A 12,500-nucleotide genomic window follows, 5' to 3' on the forward strand; every position below is an offset into this window, starting at 1 on the left:
AAAAGGTTTTTTTGAGATTTTGGTGCCTTTGTTGATTCATCGTGTTGCGTAAATATGAACGAATTTGCATACGTGGGTTGACATGTTTGCATAACGATGGCAGGAATTCTTGCTGTTTAGTTTAGTTATTCTCGTGTGTGTTGCTTGTTTGCAAGCACGGAATGAAAATGAAGGGTTTTTTTTGCCTCTAATAGCAAATATGTTGTTTGTTTCAATAAAATTTTTGGCTGGAAAAGGTTTCTGTGATATTTTGCCACCTTTGTGGATAACTAATTTGCATACGTGGATTGATTTTACATCAATTGCAGTGACTTACACTTCAGAAGAGACATCCTGTTGCTTTAATTTCGCGGATTTAAAAATCTTTATATTTTTCTTCGGAAAACTGTAGTAAGCCACCTTAACCAATGAAGTCCCCGCTTCCTAATTCTATTGTGCATTTTGCTGCACAGAAAACTAAATTTTATCCAGATTGAAGCTCGGAATATATTCCGAGTGATGAAACCAGGAGCCCATGAATAGGAGCAAACAACTCCCATTCTCAGCATATGTCACGGCATTTTTACAGATCGACTACCTTTTCCGCAAAAAAAACGAAGTTAGTTCCGGTTCGGTGGCCCTATGACGTCGAGTTAGTTACTTTTAATTGGTCAAAGGGCTCTTGAAGGAGTCTCATTTGCGGGAAATTCAAACTAAGAATAAATCGGTCTGTGAAAACGCTGTGACAGGAATATATTGCCGTTGTTTGCTCCTCGTCATGGACTCCTGATGTTACTGCGTTTAAAGGGAGAGTATCACGGTATTGCTCACGTTCTAGCCGTAACAAATGTCATCATGAGCCAATCGGAAGCAACAATATAATTCGTGCGGGAAATGTACACGTACGTGTAAAAATTTCTGGATTATTAAACAATCACTAATGAGCCAAGGGCGGTCGACTTCGCGGATGACTGAGCGAGAAATTTTCACGCGTACGTGTAAATTTCTCCCACGAATTATAACGTCGCTTTCGATTGGCTTATAACCGGTGACATTCGCTGCGGCAAGAACATGCGCAATACCGCAATACTCTCTCTTTAATTGAGATTAATCCGCTTTTACTTTCCTGGGAGCAAAGAACTGGACCAAGCGGACAGCCCGCAAAGTCAGGGAGCGACTACCCTTACCATTTTTGCAGTTAGGCCAACTAACTCTTAACTCTCTCTCTCTCTCTCTCGTGTTTTTATCACCTTTACTAAAAATAATTTTTCGTGTATTCATTCGTAGATCAAGGAAAAATGTTTGGACGCCTTATTGGGGAAACACACGGGAGTGTCGGAAGATATGGATTTAAAGGATCTGGCGCAAGTGTTTACCGCTGTAGCAGCAGTTACTAATAAGACAGAAGACAACACTCCAACGATGAACGTAAGTAGATCGATGAAAATGAGGGCTTGGAGCAAGAAATTGACAAAGAGCCAATCAAGGCATAAACTGAGGGTTTAAGTTCAGGCCTGTGAACAATTTTAATTGTACATAGGTGCATGATGGTGATGATGATCTTGAATTAGTGCAAGAGTCTATGCGTAAATTAGCCGTTAAGAGATCGTTTTGACAACATGTGGCGAAAGTTGATATTAATGAGGGATTTTTTCAGGGTAGTTAGTTGTATTGTAATTTGCACTATAACCATTCTCGCAAATATTATGGAAGGTGGTAAGACCTTGCTAGACTTTGGGCAAAGGAAAGTAGATTAACACCACCTTTTCATGGATGACTTAAAGAACTACTATGACCAAAAACAATCAATTTTTCTTTTTGTGTGGATTTTAAAATTATGTTAAAATGGAACTACACGTACGATGAAAAAAAAAATCACACTTCGATAGAATTTGCGTTGAATGCTCAACAGGCGAATTTTTTTATGTAATTTCAAGAGGAAGACTGTTTATTTTAGCTCCACTTTTTTCATTTAACATACCGCCATTACTTGGTGCGAGTTTCAGCGATCTGGATCGTGGAGAAAGTGACCTCATTTACTCACTACATTAAAAATGAAGTGTTTGAATGCGGCTAATTAGTATGCAGCATGAGAGTTTTTGGTTTTCAGGTTGTCAAATTCGTGTCAGTTCTGCCTACTAATTATGCCGCATTCACAAACTGCATTTTTAAGAAGTCATATTCTCCTCGATCCAGCTCTCCGAGTGCTTATCTGTCAGAACCACAACAGCTTATGGGGGACCGTTAAATGAAAAAATTCCCATCAAAATAGTTTTTCTCTTGAACTGATTGCATAAAATGTCGCATTTCGATAATTCAGCTCAAGAACTTTCGAAATGTGAAGAAAAATGAGAAGTGATTTTTGATCGTAGTAGCACTTTGACTAAACAATAAGTGTCCCGAGTTGTAAGCTTTGATTTACAAAGACCCTTGTTTATTTTTACTGGAATTTTCCTATTAAATGGCCCGCCATTATTAACTTTAAAAGACTCACTAGTTTAAGAATGCAATGCATGTGTACACGTACGCGTCTGAATTAATATACAACACGGGAATTTCGAGCGTTCAGACTTCTTAACTAGTGTTTGCATTTATAATAAGTTGCATGTACTCGCTGAAATCTTAAGTTAGACTGCTTTACACAGTACAGCTGACACAATGTGTATTTTTTAGCGAGAAGAAAGATAGTAGTTGGGCGCCCCAGATTGGGGATTTCTATCTCTGAATACTGTTCCAAGAGATTCGAACTTTTAAACAATAGGATTTAGTGTCGAGGCGCATAGCACCAGCTGGCGCATTTATTTCCATTTCTTTTGTCCAACAGAAAATACTTTCTGATTCCTCGAAGAGCGGCAGTGACGCGATTTTAAAGCAAGCTAAGAGAGGAGAGGCCTCCAGCGAACAAATAGAGGAATGTGCAAAAATTTTAGTTGGTACTACAGACAATGTCCTTCGTGCAATAAACACTTCTAGAGAGGTACGTTTATAGATTATGATGGCATCGGGAGAAGGGTGCCGTAAAAACGTTTTAAAAGATAGTCTCAGTTAATGGAATAAATTTAACAGTTAACGATAGCAACTCGGCTTTGTTAGAAACTAAACTGACCTATTACAACAAAAGGCGATCATCGAAACAGCCGTACGCAATGCATGTAGCTTGCACTAAGTATGCGCTGAAAAACGCGTCTTTAAGAAGTAATTAAGTAATTAAGTTCGCTTATGCCTCTGATTGAGTGAAACTGTAAAGCGCAATTTGAGCTCAAAAGAGCTAGAACTCATATTGTCCGTACTCAAGCACGCGAAAACAAACAAGAAATGCTAGTATCCTGGAAAGAAGAAATGGGATCATGTATTCCTTGAAGGGAAGTGTTCTACTTTCTTGGTAGCTTGCGTTAATTACGTAAGTAGTAGTAGGAGTAGCCTGCGTGGCAAGCGTTAAAAAGGGAGGAAAAGAGAGAGACGGAGAGTGCGAGAGACGAAATGGAGAGGGACTGGGGAGAGGAGGGTTAGAGCTTTCCCCAGTCCCCCCATTTCGGCACTCGCCTTGCCCCCAACTTTTCTTCCCCTTTAAGCGCATGTAACTTAGGACCAGAATCACTTGTCTATTTCGAGGTCTTTGTCGCAAAGAGCGGTTTGGGCGGGCAAGTTAGCTAATTCAGACAAACTCCATAAGAGAGAAGTGAACCTTGCAGTTGTTTGGACAATTTAAGCAATTGTCTCTCCATGAGACGCAATGACAGTGAAGATGGGAACACATGATCCCAACAAATTGGGTCGTGTCGTACCTCATTGAAGGAGCTTCAGGATTGGCCAAAAGAACAATAGAACGAACAAAGATAACAATGGATTTAGCACAGAAAACAATAGGAAGTACGACACTATACAGCCTATAAAATATAGTGTTCAACAAGAGGTACGACCCTACCCAACAAATTGACCTGCTCGTGCTCCTAACTGATTGACCGATTACATGGCGAGTTTCAGCCCGGGCTGAAATCTCGCTCCGCCCACCGGGCTGAGACATTGTTCCAATTACATGCTAAATTTCAGTGGGAAAATTTACTGTCATGCGAAAATACAGCCGATGCGCATGCTCACGTTCCTTTTTCAGCCAGGGCTGAAAAAATGATAAAGATTGAATGGATTTTTCAGCCCGTTTCACAAACCTGGTTAGGTGTTTAAACCCAGGCTGAAACTGAGCTTCTCCATGTAATCGCCAGTTTCATTTCAAGAGGATTTCTTTTAGAACCCGGGCTGAAAACTAATCCCAGTTAACCGGGCTGAAATCCGCCATGTAATCGGGCCCTAAGAATGCCATGCGTGTGTTCTCGGCTGAATTAATGCAGCACGGGAGTTTCGGGCTTTCAGACTTTTGAATTCGTGTTTTGCATATGTAATAAACTGCATTTACAAGCTGAAATTTTAAGCTAGTGAGTAAGTGACAACACTTTTACCTAGATCCAACCTTCTGAGGTTTGAACGTGAGTAATAGACCAATTTCGATAAATTAAAATTCAGTCCTAAACAAAAGGCATCATCTCGAGGCTCAGGGGAATAAATATAAGGATTTGTATGAGTTTATTCCCCAGAGCCTCGAGATGATGTCTTTTGTTTGGGCTGAATTTTAATATATCGAAAAAGGGCTAATCCAAAACTTACATTCAAAGAAAAGAGGTCAAAATTCAGGTCAAAGTCAGGTGTTAAGTAAACACACTTTCAAACTCTGAAGGGAAAAAAAGGAAGTGATATCTTGATCATAGTAGCACTTTAAATATATATATATATATATATATATATATATATATATATATATATATATATTTATTAAGGAAATTTTCGATTTAGCGACAACAAGACTTCTGCATTACCATTGTTATTACCATTGTTATAATTATCGTTCCTCATCGACGTAGGTACAGTTTGTGTGGATAGATGGTTACCACCTGTAACCTTGGGTATCCACATAACTCCAATGAACCTTAAACACAAAACACTCTCCTGATAATCTTCTTAGTTTCTAAGAGGGAATCCTTCTGTAAAAGCTGTACGGGGTACTCTACACCAATTTTTTTTGTCCACTTGTCAAGGTCAGCACTCATGGATGATGATTATTATTACTATTAATTACAGGATGGCAGAAATATGTCCAAGACGGCACGGGACACTTTAAAAAATCTGACGGCAGCCGTGGGGACGACCCTAATCCCAGGGGAGGAAGAGAAAGAATTGAGTTCGACATCTATAACTGCGGCTGTCTGCATGGAAAAGCTAGAGGAGCTTGGCAACAAACCAATATCCCTCAATAGAACCGAAGCTGTGTTGCCATCTAACTTTTCATCCTCTTTCGCGACTAATTCAATCGTTCAAAGAGTAGTAAGTCTTTCTCTAAAATTTCCTCGAAGTAGCTGTTTGTTTCCCTTCCTGTCTCAAATAGACTTTCTCAATATTCCAGAGCCCTTTTTTTAAATAGAAATCCTTACATTTAATAGACCATATTCGTATTCTCAGTATTGGACTGGAACTAGCTTGCAATGGAGGCTAATGCAACTACTTTTTAATATATTCCCCCGCATTAGCCTCCATTGCAAGCTAGTTCCAGTCCAATACTGAGAATACGAAAATGGTCTATTGTAATTATGAGTAGGGATTGTACAGTGGTGAGAGCACTCGCCTCCCACCAGTGTGGCCTGGGTTCGATTCCTAGACAGGTTGAGTTTGTTAGTTCTCTAGTCTGCTCCGAGAGGTTTTTCTCCGGGTACTAAGGTCCTTATTACATGATACCGGTATGATTAAGTTTATACGAGCCCGGTCTGAAACTATGAAAGGGATTACATGACACCGTTACGAGACTTGCGGGCGGCACTTTTGGACTCTGTTGTTACCCGCCATCTTGCAATGCTGCAACAACACTCTTGTATGGATTTAAGAACAACAAGTTTGAATTTTGGCCATAGACTAGTAGAGGCTCCCCTCGATGAGCTCCGGACTGAAAAAAAAAGTTCACTTATTTCTGAAAGTTGTAAATATTCACCCCTACATTTTTATCAGCTCTATTATCAAAATTTCAACCTCAGGTATCGCGCGTTTCTACCTTTTGTTCAGTTTTGTCAAAGCTTTGTTACCCGTTCATTTCCGCTCTTGCTGCGGTTAAGAGGAGTGGCTCTTAACTACAGAAAGATAATGGTTGCGAAGGAAGCTCTTTAGTCAAGAGCCCAAAGACAAAAAGGTTGCATATATGGTTCTTTGACTAACTTTTTCAATGAAAATCTGACATCACTTCAATCAGAAGGCGCATGCGCAACAAGTTTCAGCCCTCTGCCGTGCGTTTCGGTGAAAAAGAGGTAAAAGCTCTCAGGAAACGAAAGGAAGAGGCGGTCACTGGATGGGAACCACCCCATTATTTTTCGTAAACTGTAGCATGGAATTTCTATTTGGACAAAAAAATGGAACTGATGTTTTGAAAAGCGTATCTAAGGAGGACCTTATGACGTCATGATTTTTTTGAGAAATAACTTCTTTTAAAATCCATGCTACAGATTTGTTAGAGTGTTCTGAAACTGTTTCGTTCAAAATTTGTGAAAAACACACCGGTAGTTAAGTCGCTTAGTTTTTAGGCATTTTCTGTTTTGGTCACGTGAGTCGAACCAGACAAAGGAATAATAAATAGCACACACTTTGCAAAAAGGATAATTGTAGAGTTAAAGGAGTTCGAGAAATGACTATTTGAAGGGGTCCACAGCAAAGGTTTGGTAGTTAAGAACCACCCCCTTTAAAAATTTGCAAAGGGAAGCGAAATTTTCAAGTATCCAAACATAACAGTAATAATTTTTGTTGGAGAGTCGACTGTGTTAAGAGCGCGGGCACTAATTTGGGGCACTATGAAGAAATCAAATCAAATCATATCAAAATCGTAAGGTGGTTTTTGAGGAGAGGGCAAAACCGGAGCATACCTGGACAAAAACCTCACGGAGCAGAGTAAAGAACCAACAAACTCAACCCACATACGACGCCGAATATGGGAGTCGAACCTGGTCCACATTGGTGGGACCACTGCTCCATCCCAGCTGTCTTGTTAGAGAGGAGATTGGTTATAACTAAAGCAGCGCTATCCAGCCTCGTTAGCTGTTTAGCCTCTTGTATTCAAAGCACGTCGCCTAATGGAATAACCGGTATAGCGACTTTCACATAACCTTGAAAAATAAACGTAAAAACAGAACTTAACCAAAAGTGCAAAACATTTGACTGGCTTATCGAACAAGAACAAACGGGCGCGAATTTTCGTTGGCTAATAGCGAACACGGATGCAAACAGCGTCATATCTCCATGGAACTTTCTGGAAAACGATCGGCATTTCGCTTTGACGTCATTTGAAATGCAGTAATGTGATTGGGCAATCGAACTGTTTACTGCCCATATTAGGAGTGTCCTTAGCGGGAATAAGGAGGTTTGTTTTAATCTTGCCAAACATTGGTCCGTGAAACAAATTGCGAACACTTTTTCAAGGTCATACCAAAGTCGCTCTATCATCAAATTTTTGACCTCGGATATTGCATTTCTAGCTTTCTGATTGGCTCACTCCATGTCGGTTATCAGCTCGTATACCGTAATGACCTTATCTGGAAACTGATTGCGTCAGTCCATTTTCAAAAACTGAGACAACATCCTGTCGTTATGGAAGCAAAACAGTTCAGAATTTAATTAAAATTTAATTAAAACTATCAGTTTATTCGCACTCTTTGGATATGAGACTGGTTATAGCCAGCTCGTCGCTTCGCACCTCGTTGGCTATTTACCATCGCATATCCAAAGCGCGCTCATGGAATAATTGTTAAATAAGTTTACATTTTCGTGAATAATTGCTTATTATCGATGAAAGTACAGGCATATTCAGCCGACATCATCAAACAAAGGTTAGCACATTTTTTGATCAAAAGACCTCGTTAAACTCTTCGAATTCGATCCAAAAGACTAACGTAGGCTTTTTTCGGAAAAGTAAGTAGACAAGGATTCGCGGAAATCAACTACGCTATGAACTTTATTTCATTGTCAAAGCGTCACTGCTTATGTAACTAACTGGGAACACCTAACGTGCAGATGGAATAAGCAATCGTGGTACGTAGGTTGAGTTTGTTGGTTCTCTTCTCTGCTCCGAGAGGTTTTTCTCCGGGTACTCTGGGTTTCCCCTCTCCACAAAAACCACTATTTGACTTAATTTGAATTAATTTCGTTAGTGTCCCCAATTAGTGCTCTTGTACTAAATCCGTTATTATTATTATTATTATTATTATTATTATTATTATTATTATTATTATTATTATTATTATTATTATCCTTTCAGAGCATGGTATCTAACACAAGCCTTTTTGCCAGCCAAGATCAAGAAAAGGGATATTCTGTGAAGAGTCTTGCAGTAAGTTTATCCTTCTCCGACGAGAATCATACAGAGTTGAACATCAAAAACCTTACGTCGGAAATCAGCATTATTATTCCCCGAAATGACAAAGAGCGCCGCAATACGGAGGGTGGAGTCAGTTCAAAGACGTACCAGGTACACTCCTTTACAATAGAGCAGAATGCATCAACTGTGCACATTCGAGCAGAATGGGAGGTGAGCGTCGATTTAGAGCTGTACGTAAGAAAAGGAGGCGAACCGAAGCCGCTCGAGGGAGTTTATGACTTTAATGGCAGGCTTCGACTTGGATGTCGCCAAAGTGTGAACTCATCTAATTCTTCGGACCCGTCAGGGTGCGAACTCTTTCTGTCCAATGATGCGCTAAATTGGACAGCAGCCGGAACGTACTACGTGTTGCTACGATATGTGCGAAACGACTCGCTATCAGAGGAGGAAAAAGCTAAAATACCTTCCGACGACACCATACCCTATAACTTTTCAGTCTATACCTCAATGTGTTTGTACTACGACGTTGACAGGGAGCTCTGGTCCACAGAGGGAACTAAGGTGAGAGAAAATGATTAACAATAGTGAAAACGAACGTGTTTGTGCGTTAGACAGCCCTGAAATGTGGCAAGATCATTAGCTACCATGGCTGATCGTGTGACAAGTTCGTTCTGTTTCACCAATAGAAAGGTTCTATATCTGTGCAAGAGTGGAAGAACCAGAGGCAAGGGCGTAACCAGGGGGGAGGGGGGGGGTCCTGGGGTGCCCGTGACCCCCCGTTAGTAAGCCGTGTTTTTACTCAAACAACCTACAATATTCAGGTTGCGAAAACGCGAGTACCCTCTGTTTGACACAGTGTGACACCCCCTTTGAAAAACCCTGGCTACGCCCATGAGAGGACCGCAAAGCCATAGGACAATGAATCAGACAGGACTCCCTACTAAGGAAGGGGGGGGGGGGGGGGGGGGGGGGGGCGGGTAGATTTGGATCGGGGGGATGGCAATCCTCTGTTTACACCGGGTTCGAAATCATGACCCTTTCATTCAACAAAAATTTCCGTTTGAAATTTCGAGAATTCCATGTGCCCAATGGAACAGAACTTTCCGGTTGCCCAGACACGACACAAGCCAACGCGCGTTCATGTAAGTTTCGCGGCAATCAGAGAGATTCGAATGATATTGACTTGTGCTCGAGACAAAGGGAACACTAATTCGTTCACACGGGGAACGATAGTTCGCTCCGATCTGTCATACCAGTTAAAGTGCAACTCTGTGCCCTAGCCCCGTCAAAGTGAACTGGTCCCCGACACAATCAGAAGACTACGACCAGTAGCATACAACTTCGAAATCTATTTGTGTCACGCAGATCAACTTCCACATCAGCTATTTAGCTGCCTTTTTTATCGACTTACATAACAAATAAAGTATGTATGTAGGTATGTATTTTACACGCCTCGATATTTCAAGATTGACTTTCCCGCGAAACCAGACCTTTCCAACCAACCATAATTGGATAAAACCCTTGGGATTTAGATTGGTCACGTGTGCGGCAACCGTGCGACCCGATATTTGTCTGCAAATATCTTGGTCTGTTGGTCCATGCTTATAAGTATCGGAATTGCATGTTTATTGTTATGGGTCGCTGACCCAATAGAATTGCGTCCTAAATGAATACAAGCGCGAAGCGCGCAGGTCATAGATCAACAGGAAGAAACGAGGATCCGTAACTTACTTTACGGACCGACAAAACGAGATTGGTAAGGTATTAACTATATCTCTAAGGTATTAAGGCGCGCAGGAAAGGAAACTAGTTAAAGTAAGGAGGAACGTTCAACTGCCTCAAATGATTGGCATTCGTAAAAAACTGAAAAACGAATAGATCTTATTGGCTTTTGAAATAGCTGCTTGGAAGATTTAAACAATTTCACAAGTTCATTTTCACACAAACAAAAAGAAAAATTGCTAGAAAGTTTTGCATAAAACTTTCCAATATAGGGGGCGAAACAGCGGGCGGTACTGTAGAATACGGCCCGCTAAGTTAGCCAATCATAACACGCGCCTTATCTGAGAGATATATTAAACCATCTTTAACCGTTTCGGTGTTTTTTCTCTCGTGGCAGGTGGGTACAAAAACAAACCGGACCGTGATAGAATGCTTAACCAACCACTTGACAACATTCGGGAGCAATTTTTTTGTCCCACCGAACAAGATCAACTTCAAGTATTTGAGCTTTGACAAACTACTAAAAAGTCCGCTTGCGCTTATCACGGCCTGCGTGATTCTTGGTGTCTACATCATCTGCTTGATTCCCGCTCGAAGAGCTGACAGAAATGATGCTTTAAAGGTAATGTTTCCATGTAAGGGTTAAAGGTTGTTTATGTCTCGCACACGTTCATAGCAACGACATACAGCACTACTCTCAAACAAGACAAAATAGAGAGGGAAGAGAGGGCATTCCCCATACATTGGGTAATGTTTTAGATCGACTCCCACGCTGTACATATCCGAAGGGGATTAGGCAACAGCCAATCGTATGGCAGGAATGTGTTCTCTTAGCGTGGGCTATCCACACAGAACACATGAGTGGTTGTTGCCTAATCCAATTGAGATACAGCTGTTTGAAGAAAGGTTGTCCAAAAGAAGCATAAAAGCGTTCGCGACAATGCCGAAAGGTAGTATGGGACAGTATTCAATATGTAGTAAAAGCCCAGAATCGAAGATGCCACGATCGTGCAGTGACGACCTACTATGGTTAATGAAGTGGCAGTACGCACAGACTTGTATTCAAAGTCTCTTCCGCCATCAAGCTACCAAAACACGTCCGAAAACAAAAGGGTTCATTAGCAAAAACGATGGTTCTGCACGTGCGCCACGATTTTTGGTACATTTCTCAAACTTTTTCTGCGAAACATCACATAAAGTAAGGAAGGTTAAAGTCGTTAGAATCTTGCTTTCTCTGCGAATTCTAACCCTTTGTTACTAATTCATGGCCTGGATCATTTGACTGAATTTTGAAACTCTCTATCTCAATGTCAGTAACAAAAGATGAGCACGTATTTCTAGGTGACGTTTTCGATAGCATTACCGTAATGTTTTGGTTGACTCAAACTGACAGTTTACCATAATGCCTTTCGGCATTGTCGCGTAGGCTTTTATGCTTCTTTTGGACAACCCCTTTCGAACCAGCTGTATGTACAGCGTGAGAGTCGATCTAGCAATAACTTGAGACATATCACCTATGGCAAAGGGTGTTATGGGAGATAACTTCTCTTCCCCATTTATTTTCTCTTGTCTCAAATGATTCGCGGTCCGTAGAGATGCATCAGCGTATTAATTGTGGTGCTTGCTCTGTTTTATAAAGCTAACCATGCTGTGCTGATTTCACTGGGGACTTTAAAGCGCCGTCTGCACGTTCAAACATTGTTATAAAACATTTGTTGGATCAACAATGTTTGAACGTGTCAGGAGCATGCATGTTTGATGACCCCGCCGACCAGCTCTTGACCTTGAAGAGTTTAACTGTCGTTTATTTGGATGTAACGTAGCTCGTGCATTTTCTCGCGCGTGGAGCTTAATTAATTTGATCTTATTTTTATCCATATTTGGGCATAAAATAGACCACTTTCGACATATTAAAATTCAGTACTAAACAAAAGACATCATCTCGAGGCTCTAAGGAATAAACTCATACAAATCCTTATATTTATTCCCCAGAGCCTCGAGGTGATGTCTTTTGTTTTGAACTGAATTTTAATATATCGAAATTGGTCTATTGGTGGGTGTCCTTAAATTCTCAGCTTTGTTCCAATGAAGAGAGTTGCAAGTTACACGCTCCCTCTGTCAGTGCTCCGTTTTACGGGTATTTAAAGCTATAGCTACACGGATCAGAGGAAAGTCGAAACAGACGTTGAAGTCACCGAGGATCGAACCGGGGACCTCTCGCTCCGAAAACCGCGCACTTGCCAACTGAGTCACGACTGCTCCTCAACGATTGGTTCTGGTTTCACTTTTTCTTGGTTGAAAAAGTGGCGCGAGAACTTTGAACCAATCACTGAGTGAAGTAATGCAAAACCAAAGCAATTCGCTAATTACTTTCGACACTCAATTGAAAATTGCTCTATGA

At 40.9% G+C, this 12,500-nt stretch overlaps 1 protein-coding gene across 1 annotated transcript in view; it reads left to right on the forward strand.

The window, feature by feature from the left end:
• The window catches only part of LOC137970597 (uncharacterized), a 113,155-nt gene that overhangs the window by 88,920 nt on the left and 11,735 nt on the right, over positions 1–12,500 (forward strand). The window contains exons 25-29 of the mRNA XM_068817119.1: positions 1,267–1,407; positions 2,804–2,956; positions 5,110–5,352; positions 8,318–8,938; positions 10,497–10,721. Of these exons, the coding sequence (XP_068673220.1) occupies positions 1,267–1,407; positions 2,804–2,956; positions 5,110–5,352; positions 8,318–8,938; positions 10,497–10,721 (1,383 nt within the window). The remainder of the gene's footprint in view (positions 1–1,266; positions 1,408–2,803; positions 2,957–5,109; positions 5,353–8,317; positions 8,939–10,496; positions 10,722–12,500) is intronic.

Source organism: Montipora foliosa, chromosome 9, assembly GCF_036669935.1.
Source record: "Montipora foliosa isolate CH-2021 chromosome 9, ASM3666993v2, whole genome shotgun sequence".
Classification (NCBI taxonomy): domain Eukaryota; kingdom Metazoa; phylum Cnidaria; class Anthozoa; order Scleractinia; family Acroporidae; genus Montipora; species Montipora foliosa.